An 18,658-nucleotide genomic window follows, 5' to 3' on the forward strand; every position below is an offset into this window, starting at 1 on the left:
TTCACCATCAGTGCAGCTCCATCAGTGGCAGAAATAGTGGAGGATGTTCTGTAAAGAGGACTTAGGCATTTTTCCATTGCATGGTCTAAGGCTACTCTAGGCAACATGTAGGGTAAAAGTGCTGAGTCCTACACTACAGCCTCCACTATTATTGCTTCAGTTATGAATTTCCCTAGCTTAGACAAGGCCTTGGGTGCTTCAGATAGTCACACTACCACATAATGTTGCTGTTTTTCAGACTCTTTTCTTGTGTCTGTTACTGTTAGCTGTGCAGAATACCTAGGGCAACGCTGACAGCCACATCTATGCTGCACACTGTGTGTACCCATCCCTTATGCACTCCACTGGGTTTCATCCAATCTCAAATTCTTCTTCCCTTTTGAACAACTGTAGCAAAGGTGCCGACTCCAGGGGTGCTCCAGGGCTGAAGCACCCATAGAAAAAAAAATTGTGGATGCTCAGCATGCACCGGCAGCCCGGCATATCAGTTACTTCCCCTCTCCCCCCAGCCCTCCTGCCAGCTGGCGGGCCTGGCCGATCAGCTCCTCTCCCTCCCCCCAGCCCTCCTGTCCCCTGGTGGGTCCCGCTAAGCAGCTCCTCCCCCTGCATCCCCCAGCCTCCTGCCCGCTGGAGGCCCCGCCAATCAGCTCTTTCCCCTCCACCTCCAGCACCTCCCGCCCACCACAATCAACTGTTCAATGGTGTGCAGGAGGTGCTGGGGGGAGGAGCAGGGGCGGAGTGGGGGTGGGAAGAGGCGGGGCGGGGGTGAGAGTTTTTTGGGGAAGGGTGGAGTGGGGGCAAGGCCTGGGGCGAAACGGGGGTCAAGCACCTCCGGGAACTGGGGAAGTCGGCGCGTCTGAACTGTAGTATCAAGGGAGAAGTGTATCGTACTCAATGTTTTCCTGCTTAGCCCTCAAATTCACGTTTTTTTTTAACAGAGGAATTGTCACAGGCATCTATACAACCAACTCTCCTGAGGCCTGCCACTACATTGCTTATGACTGCAAAGCCAATATCATTGTGGTGGAAAATCAAAAACAATTGGACAAGATAATGCAGGTATGGGGGTTGCTTTTGTAACTTCTGAGGTGTAATTCCACTGCTCATGATGCTGTGAAAGCCCAAATATCAAATATTTTAGCTGTAAAATGGTAGTTTGGAACGTCTCACAAAACTAGGGACAGAACTAATATTTCTTTGTCCTGAAATCACAGGCCTCTGCCACTTGAGGTATTTGAGCTAAAGGATAATCTTCATAGCTATTAAAAAAATACAGTGCCTGTAACACACAACTGAGCAGTTCTCATTCTATCCAGTACATAGCACAGTAGCCAGTTTATTACAGTGTTATCTGACAAGCCATTTTCTGATGATAAGCATCATATCTTAATTCTGAGTGGGGTATCACAGTCTGCTTCAATGCAAGTGATTAGGATGGCAAAAATTCATTGCAATAACGATTTCACTATAGGATTAACTAGTGTAATAATGCTGAGTTCTGATTAACATGGTGACCTTTTATGGGCTGACGCATTTCATGTTATTTGGATCTGGATTTCAGGAATCACAGTGGTGACTTCTTACAGAGAAGTTACTATTTCCCAGCACGACTTAACTATCATTGGAGGTTTACCTCACTGTAATTGGAATTACAACCTGCACATTGCAGAGCAATGAAACAGACCAGGGCTTTCATTCAATCCCAGTGAATTTACTCCATTTAGACTGAGCCAGCTTCAGTTTCCATTGAATTCGGTGGTAAACCCAGTTGGTCTCCAATGAGCAAATGAAATATTGGTTAAAGAGGGGCTATCATACCAGAGGAAACTTTTAAGTGCATCCATTTTATAACAGACATCCAGCTAAGTATTAAAGATATTGGTGTTTAGAGACTGAATCTTCCCTCTCCAGAACATCATCTCTTCCTGCTATTAATGTTAACTAACAGGCAGGTATGAACTGCAGTCCAATATCATGGTGACGAACATGATATAAACACATGGACAGAGTGGGAAGCTCTTTATTTAAAAGGAATGTGTCACAATTTTGGCAAAACTTATTGGAGGCTACAAATGGGACCATGCTGCTTCTCCATAGGGGGCCTGATCCAGTGCCCCAGGAAGACAATGTGATCTTTCCACTGACTTCAGCGGGCTTTGGATTGAGCCCAAGTGAACACATTAGGTCAGGTGTTTCTTTCAGTGGTATGCTCGAGAAGGCTCTTGGGGATGGAGGAGGAGAGGTGTCCCTGAAGTCCCCTTGCTGAAAATGAAAAGTGTGTTGATTGCTCTGCCTCTGATGGAGTTTGCCCCTTCTCTGGATACTCCCATAAACTCCCCCTGGCCAGAGATAACATATCCCTGGGGCTTGTCAAACATACTTCTGAGGAGTCTTTTTTTTTATTATTATTTTGGAACTCACCAGATTGCACCAACTACTAGGTATATTTTGTACATTTCGGGGGATAAGATACTCCTAAACAAGGCGTACATCCAGACAGACACTCTAGTTTGAATACCATTTACGCTAGTTGAATACCATGCTATACTATCAAAAGTAAGTGAGAAAGGTATCTGAATCCTGATGCTTGTTTCTTTTTGTCTATACATGTTTTTATCTAGAAAGTTAAAAGGAAGCCTGTGGCCAACCCCTTTTTATCCAGCTGAACATTTTCTGTGGTGATTTTCCAGGAGAAATCTGCCTCAAACATAATACAGATGTCTTGTTTTTAAGCCTGTGGGTTTATCATGCTAGTAATACAGGGTTAGTTTGGAGGCCTAACCATTGCTATCCACACAGGTACAGTTTCACCAGTTCAGCTATCCATGGTTCAGGTCAATAATGTAGGTGCGACTTTGGCTGGCAGTGCACCATGATGCAATTAAATGCTTTTGGCAAGGATAGGCAAAACTACAACAGGGGAAGTGAAAGCAGCAGCACTGGTATCTAGTGGTGAAACTAACCTAACATTTTTACAGGCTAAACACCAGCTAAGTGTTCAGATACAATAGCACTCTTTCAATTTTTTCTATTTCTTTGAAATTGCCAAATTGCTTTTATTTTTTTAAATTATATATGTTTATATATAAAATGTTTAAAATGAGGCAGAACATTATAAAAAACTTAACCAAGGCTTGGCTACTTTAGAGACCATCTCTGTCTTCATGTGATAACCACAGCAGCTGTAATCCTCTCACATCCCACCCTAAAAGCATCACTCTCACTGGTTTAAATGCAAAGAGGCTGGTGGCAGGTCATTTTAAATTAAGGTCCTCAACTCAGGAGGAACCTTAGTTGGAGCACCTTGGTCCAACATAGCATGGGTATAGTCTCCTCCAGAGCATGCTGCAAGGCCTGTGTGTTTCCCCAGGGGTGTTGGGATGAACTGGGTCTGAGTAGTTTTAGGGAAGAGTACTGTATTATTTATGGTGGGTTTGAGGGTTTTTGTGGATATCAATCTAATTCGATTTTTGGAATCTTTTGATAGACACTATTAATTAAATCAGAAACAAGTGAATAATAAATTATATGCTGGTTTTTTTTTTAAAACCCCAACAGATCTGGAGTCATCTACCATACTTAAAAGCAGTTGTGCTATACAATGACTCTTTATCAGAGAGACATCCCAATTTATATACGGTATGTGAATTTTAGAGTGGTGTAACAATTCATTCATTTGATGTATTTCACCTTCTTTTCTGTCCGTGGAATGTCTGCCAGAGGATCACAATGTTTTCAAATGTGTTTGCTCTTCAAAATACTTCAGTGTAATTTTTCATTAATTTAATTTACTCTTCCGTTTGTTTGATAGTTGATATTCAAAATTAAAGCTACATTGGTTGGCTGGCTTGGTCATGTGTTATGTTTCAGTTACTAGATTGGATTAACATAATATTTACCAGACTTCTGGTGAGACTATACTCGCAGAACTTTTGTTGTTGTTGTTGTTTTGTTAATACGTTGTCTGCCCAGCTCTAGTGAATTGTGGTAAATTATGCTGGATCTGGGAACTAGAAAATGTTTGTGCTCTCACAATCCATTGTCAATATTTTGTTGTCCTATGGAACCTCCTATTCTGCTAATCTTTGTATTTGTAGCAAATATTTCTATCCATAAGCAACTGTTGAATACAAGCAACTATTACATATGCAAAGAATAAAACACTGGTTCTAGTGTATTCAGGGTCTTCTTTAGCTCATGCAGTGCTTAGACAGCAAGATTAGGGACAAGATTAAGGATCAGACTCATTATCAACTATAGGCCCAAAATTTAGGTTTAAAAAATAGGGTTTTACAAAACCTAACATGTGTAGAAGAATTTTCATTATTTATTTTTTAAATGTCACTGAAGACAATTTTCTAATGTGAACATTGAAATCAGCATTCTGGTTGGAACTGACTGTGAATTAACAGTGTAAATCCCCTGCTTAGTTTCATTGCCCATGCTGAATGAATTGCAAAAAGACTACACAGCATTTAGTAGAGAGTGAATAGTAAACAAATCTCTTAAGGCTTCAGATATCAAAACTGAAAGTATTTTACTAGTAACAGAAGTGAGGAGAAAATGTTTAACATATTTATGCCAACATTGTTCTTTCTCTCTGTATTGATTTTCATATTATAAAACACTTAACTATACAAAGGCACATAGATATCAAGAGTGTGCTATACAAAATGCAGTGCAATAATAAGAAAAATTAATTTGCTGTGTAAAGAAGCGCTTATTTAATCATATACATTTGTTATTAAATAACAGTAAACAGTAGAGATGAACTCACACTGAGTTCCAAGTGTCTGAGAACTTTGAAAGAGATAAATGACCTGAAGTTTATATTTTCTAATAGTGGAGGACAAAATGTAATTGAAAATGCTACTGATCTAGTGACAGATCTGCCACCTTTTTTCAGTGAGAGAGAATAATTGTTACATCAGTTGTGATGATAAGAATTGGCAGTTGCCGTATTTGTATTCCATACAGAGACACTCAGAGATCGAATCACCAATGGTAGAGATAGTTGTGTATTAGTTTTGATAAAAACCCAGTCATATAAAACACAGGCTATTGATAGGAGAAGGTTTGTGTGTAACAGATTGACAGTTGAGATAATTGTACAGTAATGAGCAGTTGCTGCAGCTACGACAGACTCCTAGTCCTCTGGACAGTGCATTTCCATAAATCTGTGTGACTTTACCCTTCAGTCTCTGTGGAATGGAAACACTATCCTAGTGCAGGTGCTGTTCAAGTAAACAAAGCCTAGGCAACAGGCGCACAGAGATTAATGCCTTGTGGTGTGAAAGAGAGTAAGGTCAAGAGTACAAGGCATGAAGAGTCAAGTCATATAGGAACAAATCCGGACCCCACACCATTGCCAGTTGCTGTGGCATTGATGCAATCCACTATGTGGAGAGAAGCAGGATGTGAGGAAACCATGAAGGTGTCCACACCCTCTATATGCCATGAAACTGTTGTCTGTGGTCGGCTCCTGCATGCTTTTACAGGTGGGAGTTTGGAGGAGGGATGGGGCATGAGTGGTGTGTCAGTGACTAAAAAGGAATCCCAAGACAGACTCTCCCATGGAGGGGCAGCTCCCCTGCCATGAAGAATACTGCAGGTTAAATGCTGAGGTACTGATCACAGAGTGCATCCTGAGGGGAAGGATCCATCCTTCTCAACTGTGTAAACTCTCCCTTGCCACTGCCACCCTAAAGCCCAGTTGCTGATTATAAGCTTGGTGCAGTGTCCAAGATTTGCCCGTAAATCAGTAGTGGGGAGATTCCTTGCCAGGTATAGAACTGGGGTGCTGCCCTCAGTCACTGCTCATATACAGCTGTGTAAACATTATATGAATAATCCAGTCTTTCAGTGGGAAAATAACCCTTTTTGGTTTTCTTTTCCACATGCTGTGACTACCCCACTCCGTCACCTATTAACATTGAAATAATGGGATCTTAATGTGTACATGTTACATTCAGACCCATATAAATGCATTGTACCGACACATATCTGATAGTAATCTATAGAACATATTGGCCCAGATTCTCCATTCTGCTAAGGCAATTTTGTGTTGCACAAAGGGACCATATGCTTGCAGCATAAATTAGACTAGAACCACTCATGCTCTGCCTTGTTCAGGGACTGGACGGCCCTGAATCAGAGAGCTTCAGCCAGCTTCCTGCATCTGCTCATCTTCCCTAGGTAGTGGAGAACTAAGGCCATTGTTCACACATTTAAATAATAAGAATACTTGGCTTTTACATAGAGCCTTTCATTCTAGCATCTCAAAGTGCTTTACATATAGACTAGACAAGAAATAATCTATTGGAAATCCAACAAAATTGGACAGTTTACTTGGTGTTTTAATTATAAGCTATGATACAATTTACTTTAAATATGAATCAAAACCATTTCTAACGTGAGTTCTGAATCACATTTTCAGCCCATGTGACTAGAAAAGTGAAAAGGAATGTTATTCCCTAAGTAGTCACCTAAAGAATTAATAAAACTTCACTGCCTTTGCACACTCCACTTTTAATAGCTGTATGTTGGGGTGCTGATGCAAAACTTTTGGGATAACTAGTGGAGAAGGGACTGTGTGACATACAGATCAAAACTGTGGTCCTATATTGGGCTTAGACCCCCTCAGACAGGCGAAATTCCAATTTACCTGAATGGGAGTATTGCCTAAGAAAGGTCAGAAGAACCAGGCCCATCTTAATTTTTCTGTCCTTTTTCCAGACTCTTAAAATATTGCAATTTCCACGCTTTCTATTAGCTGACTCCTTGAATTGTTTTTTCCCCATTTCATTTTGTAGATGGAAGAATTTATGGAGTTGGGAAATGAGATACCAGATGCTACACTCAATGACATTATTAGCTCTCAAAAGCCAAATCAATGTTGTGTGCTAGTGTACACTTCTGGAACAACTGGGAAGCCAAAAGGAGCCATGCTGAGTCATGACAATGTATGTACTCTAGACACAGCTTTATGATAAAGCTTTTCAAAGCATGAGGGTGTTTATTTCTGTGCTTTAGAAAGAAATGGGATCATGGTGGAGTCTCCAAGCACTGTGGCACTCTGTTTTAAGGACGGAATAGCAAAAGAAACTATCCAAACTATATATTTCTGAGAAACTACAAGCTCTTCTCATAGCTGAGTTTATAAATGACTTTCTTTGGTTCATGCAGTTGATTGTGTGATAAAACACTATTACCACAAATATCGTCAAATGACCTCTCAAGATCATCTTCAAAAGAATCATACACCTTAGGCAGCCAATGTCACAGCAGCCTGATATTAGAAGCTTTTGCAAGGTTTTATTAAACTTGGCCCTTTATCTGTAACATTATTACCTTTCCAAGTTACATTCATTTTAGTTCCTCCTAATTTAGTAAAGAATAGGAAAAGTTTTGCATATTCTACAGCCCTCTTATTCACAAAATCCGTGTCTATGTTGCTGCAAACAGCCAACTCTGTAGTGCCAAAGAGAGTCAAAAAGCCAAGCAGAAAAGAGACTTTACCCAAAAGTCTGCTTACCACGGGCTAGAATGTGGTTGGCTCTTACATGGCTATGCAGTGCGGGAAAGGATTAAGGAACTTGCGTGAACACTCGTGTAGCCCATAAAAGAGCCGGCTGGAATTGCAACTTCTGCTCTTGATGGAGCACAGGGTCTGATAATGAGAGCAATTCACCCTAAAGTAGGGAGTAGACAGAGCAATATCTGGAAGTAGGATATGCTGGACATGATGGACCAAAGGTCTGATCTGGCATGGCAAATCCTGTGTTCTTCTGTCTCAAAGGAATCTGGTACCGTTTTTATTTTGCTGTCAAACTATTTCTGGCTACTGTGCACAAGCAGGCTATTTTTATGCTGATCAACACAGTGGAAAACATCCTTTGCCTGTAACTGTACTGCTGCCTTCTTTAGTCAAAAGAAGTTTTCCTCTGCCCTTATTCTAAACCTGTGCTGGGTCAGGCATTCATCCCTTTCATCCCCACCCTGACCTGACGTGTGAACATAACTGCGTGTTGAGGGATTTTTGGATGCTAAGCTGATAATGCAGCTACATATTTAGAAAACATCTTGTCAAGCCTCTTTGTACTCTTTTTCCACAAGCGCTTGCCCAGTATTGCCTTCTGCACCTAGGGCAGCCTCCCTGAACCTATACACCATGGCTAGTATTCCTAATGATAAATACCACTGGTGATCCTGAATGACTTTGTGTAGGCAAATTACCCCTTCTGTCATGCGAACTCACTGTTCGATAGTATTTATTGCTGTTTTGTTTCAAATGACATCCTAGAAATGCTGTGCTGATGAAAGGTGACAGACTGACCTTCCTGGACACGGGAGTCCTCTTTACCCAGAGCAGGGCAACACACAGGCACCAACTTTCAAAATGCTGGGGGGTGCTGGACCCCCAGCTCTGCCCCAAGCCCCATCCCTACTCCACCCCTTCCTTCAAGGCCCCACCCCATCCCGCCTCTTCCTGCCCCCGCTCCACCCCACCTCTTCCCACCCCCACCTCTTCGCGCCTAGTTCTGCCCCCTCCCCGAGTGCGCCACATCCTCACGCCTTCCCCCCAGCCTCCTGCATGCTGTGAAACAGCTGACTGCGGTGGGCGGGAGGTGTAGAGACAGAGGGGGAGGCGCTGATCTATGGGGCCTGCCAACGGGCGAGAGGCGGTAAGGGGTAGCTGATAGGGGGGCTGCCGGTGGGTGCTCAGCAGCCACCATTTTTCCCTGTGGGTGCTCCAGCCCTGGAGAACCCACAAAGTCAGTGCCTATGGGGCAGCAGCACAAGCAGGGACAGTGCAAGCTTCCCCTCATGGGTCTCCCAGTGTTCCTCAAGCCTGACTGGGAAGGGCCATCTTTATTTTAGACCATTTCCCCATTTCACTCCTAAATAGGTGAAATTCAATAAGGACAAATGCAAAGTAGTACACTTAGGAATGAATAATCAAGTGCACAAGTACAAAATGGGAAATGATTGTCTAGAAAGAAGTATTGCAGAAAAGGATCTGGTGGCTATAGTGGATCACAAACTAAATATGAGTCAACAATGTAATACTGTTGCAAAAAAAGCAAACACCACTCTGGGATGTCTAGCAAGAATGTTGAAAGCAGGACACGAAAAGTAATTCTTCTGCTCTACTCAGCACCGATAAGGCCTCAACTGGAGTATTGTGGCCAGTTCTGGGCACCACACTGTGGGAAAGATAAGGACAAACTCAAGAAACTTCAGAGGAGAATAACAAAAATGATTAAAGGTCTAGAAAACCTGACCTACAAGGAGAAATTGAAAAAATTGGGTTTGTTTAGTCTGGAAAAGAGAAGACAGAGGGGAGACATAACAGTCTTCAAGTACATAAAAGCTTGTTATAAAGAGAAGGGTGATAAATTGTTCTCCTTAACTACTGAGGACAGGATAAAAAGTAATGGGCTTAAATTGCAGCAAGGGAGATTTAGATTAAATATTAGGAAAAACTTCCTAACCATCAGGATAGTTAAGCACAGGAACAAATTACCTACAAAGGTTGTAAAATCTCTGTCATTGGAGGTTTTTAAGAACAGGTTAGACAAACACCTGTCAGAGATAGTCTAGATAATATTTAGTCCTGTCTCAGTGCAGGGGACTGGACTAGATGATCTATAAAGGTCCCTTCCAGTCCTACATTTCTATGATTCTGTGAAGGCGTAGTTCAGTTCCTTTGTCTGTTCAGTCCATAGGCCCTCTGGTGAGGTTAATTGTGTCAACAATACCCATTGTGTATGTAAGGCAGGAATTGTAGTGCTTACAGTGCAGCGGGGGGAAAACAGACTGCCACCATTTCATTATAGTCCTTGCAGTTCATTTGCTCTAAATAGGTTGTTAAAGGTAGTGATATCTCTAACAACACATGTGTATTATACACATACAGAGTCATAGTTTACTAACATAACAGGACTGGCTGCTTAAATTATATTAAAATAATATTTAACATCTTGACAGTTTTCAGAGTAGCAGCCGTGTTAGTCTGTATTCGCAAAAAGAAAAGGAGTACTTGTGGCACCTTAGAGACTAACAAATTTATTTGAGCATAACTTTTCGTGAGCTACAGCTCACTTCATCGGATGCATTCAGGTATTTTCCACTGAATGCATCCGATGAAGTAAGCTGTAGCTCACGAAAGCTTATGCTCAAATAAATTTGTTAGTCTCTAAGGTGCCACAAGTACTCCTTTTCTATTTAACATCTTGTTATTTATGTGAACAGATAACCTGGACAGCAGCACATGCCAGCAGAGCTGGGGATATGCAACCAGCAGAAATCCAACAGGAGATTATAGTCAGTTACCTCCCGCTCAGCCACATAGCTGCTCAGATATATGACCTCTGGACTGGAATCAAGTGGGGAGAGCAAGTTTACTTCGCTGAGCCAGATGCTTTAAAGGTACCTGTAGTACTTTACATTTACATTTAATGTAATTTTTTCACCAGCAGAAGCACTAAGTAGAGCATTTGGTTTTAAGGAGATGCAGGAGATAATTGCAAGTTTTGTGTAACCATTCTGGAAAAGTGAATTGAATGGGAGATGTAGAGCCAATACTCCAGTGACCTAAGGCCCCATTTTACCCTAACCCAGAGCCATGCCTAGAACTCTATTCCGTCAGCTCCAAAACCACAGGCCTCTATCACTTTAGCTAAAGAAGAGCTCCTATAACTGATAGCAATAGTGGGTCTCTTACCCTCTCTGTACACAAAGTTAGTTCATTACATTATAAAATGAAAAAATAATATAACCAGAACCCGAGCTCTTTTTAAGGCAGCAGCTTGAGGATTCCCCTGGCACAGGAGGGAGTGTAAGCGATGTTCCAGGTAGGCAGGATCAGGGGGGACAGAAAGGAGGAGTAAAGCCACCTGTGTCCTCCCCCAGCACATACACAGTTGTGTCAAGCACTGTTCTAGCTCACCTGGGGATCTAGCTGAAATAAAAGGCTCTGACTTCAATGATATTATACATATACGTGCTGCAAGACTTAGTTCATTAGGAAGAAAAAAACCTCCATAACACCAATCCTGACCTTTGCAATATATTCTCTTATTTTAACAGGGCAGCTTGGTCAATACACTGAAAGAAGCACAGCCAACATCTCATATGGGAGTTCCACGAGTATGGGAGAAAATCATGGAGAAATTAAAGGACACGTCTGCTCAGTCGGGATTTATGAAAAAGAAAGTGTTATCATGGGCCATGTCCATTAGCTTAGAGAGGAATCTAAGCTGCTCAGGAAGGTACACTTAGTAACAAATAATACTTTAGCTATGCCCAAAGAACCCTATCTGCCCTCAATTATCCCCAGGTAGCCCCATTGACTTCATGGGGGTTGCCTTTCTGTTCTCACTAGCACAGATATTTTACCTGGTAATTGGTATTCAGCACTGTAGTTTTATATTTTGGTAGAAATCAGTGGGGGGAAAAGATGTTCAGTAGCATCTCGTAAAACTGATCTCGGATTCTGCTGGGGTATCTAGTTTTGACTGGATTTTTAAAGATAGGTTTTGTGTCTGGCACAAACTATCCCATGTCTTGCATCCAAGGTTCTGCCCTGGGCTTTACTATAGTTTTCCACTGGAGATTTTCTCCACCTTTGTTGCAGGCTTTGGCATCCATTCCAAGTGTATCAATGCATTTCTATCTGATTTCCCAAGGTCATTAAACTCATTGCCAGGTGATGTTGTGAAGGCCAAAACTATAATGCAGTTAAAAAAAAAATTAGATAAGTTCATGGAGGATAAGTCCAGTAATGGTCATTGGCCAAAATGGTCAGGGATGCAACACTATGCTCTGGGTGTCCCTAGCCTTTGTTTGCCAGAAGCTGGGAGTGGATGACAAGCGATGAATCACTTGATGATTGCCTGTTCTGTTCATTGCCTCTGGAAGACAGGATACCGGGCTTGGTGAAATCATAGAAGATTAGGGTTGGAAGAGAGCTCAGGAGATCATCTATCCCAAGCCCCTGCTCAAAGCAGGACCAACCCCAACTAAATTATTCTAGCCAGGGCTTTGGCAAGCCGAGCCTTAAAAACCTCTAAGGATGGAGATTCCACCACCTCCCTAGGTAACCCATTCCAGTGCTTCACCACCCTCCTAGTGAAATAGTTTTTCCTAATATCCAACCTAGACCTCCCCCACTGCAACTTGAGACCATTGTTCCTTGTTTTGTCATCTGCCACCACTGAGAACAGCCAAGCTCCATCCTCTTGGAACCCCTTTCAGGTAGTTGAAGGTTGCTATCAAATCCCTCCTCACTCTTCTCTTCTGCAGACTAAATAAGCCCAGTTCCCTCAGCCTCTCCTCATAAGTCATGTGCCCCAGCCCCCTAATCATTTTCGTTGCTCTCCGCTGGACTCTCTCCAATTTGTCCATATCCTTTCTGTAGTGGGAGGCCCAGAACTGGATGCAATATACCAGATGTGGCCTCACCAGTGTTGAATAGAAGGGAATAATCACTTCCCTTGATCTGCTGGCAATGCTTCTACTAATGCAGCCCAATATGCCATTAGCCTTCTTGGTAACAAGGGCACAGTGTTGTCTACTGTAATCCCCAGGTCCTTTTCTGCTGCTTAGCCAGTCAGTCTCCACTCTGTAGCACTGCATGGGATTCTTCCGTCCTAAGTGCAGGACTCTGCACTTGTCCTTGTTGAACCTCATCAGATTTCTTTTGGCCTACCCTCCAGCGTATCTACCTCTCCCCCCCAGCTTAGTCATCCACAAACTTGCTGAGGGTGCACTCCATCCCATCATCCAGATCATTAGTGAAGATGTTAAACAAAACCGGCCCCAGGACCACTGGGGCACTCCGCTTGATACCAGCTGCCAACTAGACATCGAGCCATTGATCACCACCCACTGAGCCCGATGATCTAGCCAGCTTTCTATCCACCTTATAGTCCATTCATCTAATCCATACTTTTTTAACTTGTTGGCAAGAATATTGTGGGAGACCGTATCAAAAGCTTTGCTAAAGTCAAGATATATCACATCCATCACTTTCCCCATATCCACAGAGCCAGTTATCTCGTCATAGAAGGCAATCAGGTTGGCAGGGCCAGCTCCAGGCACCAGGCACCAGCTTTCCAAGCAGGCGCTTGGGGCGGCAATGAGAATGGGGCAGCAGTCCGTTTCCCGCGGCGGCTTTTGTGCGGCAGCTCCGCCGCTCTCCTGGGGGCGGCGGCAATTTGGTGGCAACTGCTTGGGGCGGCAAAATTGGGAAAGCCGACCCTGAGGTTGGTGAAGCATGACAAGATAATGGCCAATGGCTCTGCAATCGTATCAGCCAACTCCCTCAGCACCCTCAGATGCATTAGATCTGGCCCCATGGACTTGTGCATGTTCAGCTTTTCTAAATAGTCCTTAACCTGTTCTTTCACCACTGAGGACTGCTCACCTCCTCCCCATACCGTGCTGCCCAGTTCAGCAGTCTGGGAGCTGACCTCGTCTGTGAAGACTGAGGCAAAAAAAGCATTGAGTACTTCAGCTTTTTCCACATCATCTGTCACTAGTTTGCTTCCCCCGTTCAGTAAGGGTCCCACACTTTCCCTGACCTTCTTCTTGTTGCTAACACACTTGTAGAAACCCTTCTTGTTATGCTTCACATCCCTTGCTAGCTACAACTCCAATTGTGGTTTGGCCTTCCTGATTATACCCCTGCATGCTCGAGCAATATTTTTATACTCCTCCCTAGTGATCTGTTCAAGTTTCCACTTCTTGTAAGCTTCCTTTTTGTGTTTTAGCTCACCGAAGATTTCTCTGTTAAGCCAAGCTGGTCGCCTGCTATATTTGCTATTCTTTCTGCACATCGGGATAGTTTGTTCTTGCGCTCTCAATAAGGCTTCTTTAAAATACAGCCAGGTCTCCTAGACTCCTTTCCCCCTCATATTAGCCTCCCAGGGGATCCTGCCCATCAGTTCCCTGAAGGAGTCAAAGTCATCTTTTGGCTTAAGTCTGACCCAATATGGCTGTTCCTAGGTTCTTATGTTATCTACAGCACCCTGAGGATTAATCACTCCACTCCCTCACCAAAAAGAAACAGTTTTATAGAGGCCTGTGGCATGATAGCACTTGACTATGAATTTATGTACAGCATGGGAAAAGATCCTATAGCGTATGTCTACAAAATAAAGAAAAATTCGCAGCTGGCCCAGGCCAGCCAACTCAGGCTCATGGGGCTCAGCTGTGGGACTGTTTCATTGCTGTGTAGACTTCGGAGCTCAGGCTAGGGCCTAGCTCTAAGACACTATGGGGTGGGAAGGTCCCAATCTCAGGCTCCAGCCGGAGCCTGGAAGTCTACACAGCAATGAAACAGCCTCTCAGCCCGAGCCCCACAAGCCTGAGTTGGCTGGCATGGGCCAGCCGCGGGTTTTTCTTTGCTGTGTACACATACCCATAGAGATTCCAAAAAACATTGCATGTCTGTACTGATTTACTTGTATGACTTTTCAGTTTCCCTGATAGGTTTATCAAATTGCCCAGACAATGAGGCTCTTGTTATCTTAATGATCATAGATTTTGGTGGAACTAGCACATATTTAAGTGATAAAGAATCAAGGAATAGTGAAAATAGTGATCTCCACAATGCATTTCACCAATCCTTCATGAACCTGCAAAATTGGGACATCCCTGGTATTTGGAGTTAGTATTCAGGGAAGGTTTAATGGATAAATTACCTTATTTCAGAGTAACAGCCGTGTTAATTTGTATTTGCAAAAAGAAAAGGAGTACTTGTGGCACCTTAGAGACTAACCAATTTATTTGAGCATAAGCTTTCGTGAGCTACAGCTCACTTCAGCTGTAGCTCACGAAAGCTTATGCTCAAATAAATTGGTTAGTCTCTAAGGTGCCACAAGTACTCCTTTTCTTTATTCAGGGAAGGACATTCTGTAAATGATACAAATGGGAAATAATGTGCCTAGACATCCAAACCCAAATGATGAATGTGTAATTGAAACACAAAGTTGGTTTGTTTTGGAAATTATTTACATTTCCTCTGAATTCCCCTGTCTTTCTCTGTGTTTTTTCCACTCAGCAGTGATTTAAAGCCCTTTCGAACAAGATTAGCAGACTACTTAGTACATGCAAAAATCCACAGTGCTCTGGGATTTTCCCACTGTCAGAAGCATTTCTCTGGTGCTGCTCCTGTCACTACAGAAACTCTGGATTTCTTCTTGAGTCTGAACATCCCCTTGTACCAGGCATATGGGATGAGCGAGACTACAGGCCCGCACTGCATGTCTGGGCCATATGTTTACAGACGTCACAGGTAATTTTACAGAACCTTTTACATGCAGGAACCAAACAATCCTGCCAACATGAGAATGCCCATGATGCCTCCAGTTCCCACTGTTTTTCTTTCCCACTCCCTCTTTCACGTTTTTGTTTTTATGGCAGTTTCTGGGTAATTAAGTCGTGATACAGAATTTCACATTATTCTGTGAATTTGCCAAGTCTTTATCTTTGTCTTCGCTTTGACTGTGCTCTATCCCACAGTCCCAAGTTGCCTCCCACATCTACTTAGGTGGCAAAAGCCCTTATTGCACTGGACCGAGCTGCTAAAACTTCTAGTTTCACCCTTGTCAATTTCTACCACATATTTATGCATTTTTACTACAAAAATCTGCAACAAATTGAAAACAGAAAATTGGGAAAAGACAGAATGAATTGAATATCAAATATATATATTTGATATATATATATTTAATTTGGTAAAATGCTCTATTTTTAATGTATGAAAAGCTGCTACTGTATTTTCAGGTTGCTTTGCTGTAAAATTTAGATTCATGTCCCTTGAGACTTGAACTTGAGAGGCGGTGTTGTCTAGTGGGTACAGTGCTGGACTGAGACTTGGGAGATGTAAGTTCTCTTTGTTCTTTCCTTTAACTTCCCCATCTTCAAGGCTCTGTGTTCCAGCTCAAGACAGTCTTCATGCCAGAAGCTGAGCATCTTGCTTCCACCACGCTTTGACCCACGGTGTCAGTCAAACCCAGTCTCTTGCATGCTGTGCAGAGCACAACTATTAAACCAAAAGGCTGGCCTACTTAAGAGGGAATAATGTGCAAATATGAAATTTAAAACAGAGAAGTGTTTTAATGCTCCAAAAGAAACAAAAGGTCCACTTGAGTAGCAACACAGGGCAAAATCCTCAGCTGGTGTAAATGTGCAGAACTCCACTTACACTGCTGCTTTACATCAGCTGAAATTCTGTCCTGTAACTTTCTAACAATGATGGGAATGTGTTTGTTTATACCTCCTCAAGGATTTAGAGATGAGATATTATAAAGGTTGGCTCTATATTTTATCTGGCTTTTCTAGCATTCCTTATGAATCTTTTCCTTCTTGTTCCCTTGTAGCTGTGGCAAAGCAGTGCCTGGCTGCAAAGTGAAACTGGTGAATGAGGATGCAGATGGCAATGGAGAAATTTGTTTCTGGGGAAGAACTGTTTTCATGGGTTATTTAAATATGGAGGATAAAACTAAAGAAGCTATTGATGATGATGGGTGGTTGCATTCTGGAGACTTAGGAAGACTAGACAAGGACGGCTTCCTCTATGTTACTGGAAGAATTAAAGGTAAAAAGCAGTCTCCTCCCAGCGTTTTAAAGTAACTATTCAGTGTTGTTCAGTCATACAACAGATAAGCACATAGGAATACCTTATTGGATCAGACTTGTGGTTCACCTGGTTGAGTGTCTCCAACTCCAGCTCCAAGTGCTTCAGAGGAACCCTCACAATAAGTAGATGTGAGAGAATCTGCTCCCATGAAGGTCTCATCCTTAGAGATTGGCTTAAGCATTGCAACATGAGGTTTTATCTCCCTTCCAATATTCATTTTGTTAGCATTAACAATAATTCTGGATGTTTTGTTATCCATGTAAATGTTCAATCCCGCTTTGAATCTTGCTAAGTCCTTTGCCTTACTGACTGATCAAAATATTCAGACAATAATGTTAGACAATCACTATGTTTTGTATTAAGTCATGAATCATGGGGCTACATGCTAGAAGAGGGTGCCTAATGAAATAGGAAAACTCACTGTACTCTTACTGCCATGTGGGAACTGGACATCTGAGATGGCTGTAAGCTCCGCGTTTCCAGACCATTTGAACAATATCCTCTTAATTTTTGAAGGTAGAAGGATAAGTTAAAACAAAGAGGAATATTTGGGTCTGGTGACAGTATTTTGTTTGAAATGTTGTCCAGGGAAGGTTTTGGCAATTTGTTTGCCTGGAAGCTCACTTCCAAGATACATACTCAGAAGGGTGATATTTTGTCACAGTTCAGATGCTTCCTAAACTACCTTGTGTAATGAGTAACTGTAACCCCTGAAAACAAGATGAATCATGAGGGAAGTAGCTGCACTTGCTGGTGAATTTGTAATAGGATAACATTACCATGTGCAGTCAATCCTAGTGGGCTTTATTAGACGGTAAAATTAGCCTGCACTGAATGTGATCATTTTGGCCTCCCTTAATTCTCTGTCTTTCCCTTTTCTGGTTACTTTTCCTTTCCTCTCATGTTATTCTTTAACAAAGTGGCCCAGTTCGATTATCTTAATGTTTGCATTGCACTTATACCTTCAGTGATGGGAGTGCCATTTTTTAAAAAAATAAATACTGTAAATGAAATATAAATTAAGGCTAAGTGAGCCAGTTTGGATAAAATAAATGCTGCCTGAATTTCCAGGCAAACTTCAAATCCAAGTCTAAACCATTTAAAATATATTGGAAGGTCAGATAAATCTCTGCCCTCTCCCCCGCTCCCGCATCCTTGAGCCTTGAACAGGTCTCCTCCATTTGCGGAAATCCATCTCAGCAGGTCTGGCTGGTGTCTTCAGTTCTCATGAGTTCTGGCAGGACTTTCAATGCATCAAGGATGGGAGGGACAAATGATGATGTTTTGCGATATCTCTGACCCAGAGTAGCTCTTAAGATTTGAATAGTCACATGTCAGAGATAGCTAGATAAGAGAACCCCCTTAATGGAACCTCATTGCGGGTGGGGCAGAAGCAGTTATAAAATTACAGGGGCTCTGGTGGGTTTGGAAAAGTTGAGGAGGAAGAAATCTCTAAGGTTTAGACCAACATCTGATTTGTGGAGGGGTAACCATACATTTAAGATATGATAAAGCATAGTGTAGTCTCTCATCCTAGAAATATAAATTGTACTTCATAAAATAATTCTGTACATACATCATATTATCCAGGAAAATAATTGTGGAGTATTGACTGTGCCAATTTATGTGGATTTAGCTGACTGGCTATTGTATAGAAAACACACATGAGCCTATTATATACTTTCCCTGCCCTATACCCTCCAAAGCTGTTACTGAACACTAGTGAAATTAGGACCCAAACCCGTGAGTAACTATTTCCCCTGAGTTCCCTCAAGTGCCACTGAATTGAATAAAGCTCAGTAGCAAATGGGATCAGGTACTAAGCTATTGAATGTGCTACCTTTGTTAAGCATTCCCCCCTTCACATTTTTAAAAAACTGATAACTATTTTTGTATCACAGAGTATTAAAACACTGAGACAACAGATTATCTCAGTTAGGGAATTTGAAAGAAATGCTGATCCATGAAGTATAGGATATCTCAGAGGGGGTGTGTAAGGAGCAATAAGCT

At 42.3% G+C, this 18,658-nt stretch overlaps 1 protein-coding gene across 4 annotated transcripts in view; it reads left to right on the forward strand.

Annotated features, from left to right (window-relative positions):
- ACSBG1 (acyl-CoA synthetase bubblegum family member 1) overlaps nucleotides 1-18,658 on the forward strand; it is a 78,079-nt gene that overhangs the window by 44,306 nt on the left and 15,115 nt on the right. For 3 of the 4 annotated variants that reach the window (XM_074966086.1, XM_074966083.1, XM_074966085.1), the window contains 7 exons: nucleotides 939-1,059; nucleotides 3,559-3,639; nucleotides 6,813-6,962; nucleotides 10,255-10,431; nucleotides 11,092-11,273; nucleotides 15,068-15,301; nucleotides 16,389-16,606. In XM_074966086.1, coding sequence (XP_074822187.1) covers nucleotides 939-1,059; nucleotides 3,559-3,639; nucleotides 6,813-6,962; nucleotides 10,255-10,431; nucleotides 11,092-11,273; nucleotides 15,068-15,301; nucleotides 16,389-16,606 — 1,163 coding nt within the window. The remainder of the gene's footprint in view (nucleotides 1-938; nucleotides 1,060-3,558; nucleotides 3,640-6,812; nucleotides 6,963-10,254; nucleotides 10,432-11,091; nucleotides 11,274-15,067; nucleotides 15,302-16,388; nucleotides 16,607-18,658) is intronic. The other variant, XM_074966084.1, reaches the window with a different exon arrangement.

The sequence above is a fragment of the Natator depressus genome, chromosome 10, assembly GCF_965152275.1.
Source record: "Natator depressus isolate rNatDep1 chromosome 10, rNatDep2.hap1, whole genome shotgun sequence".
Taxonomy (NCBI): Eukaryota; Metazoa; Chordata; order Testudines; family Cheloniidae; genus Natator; species Natator depressus.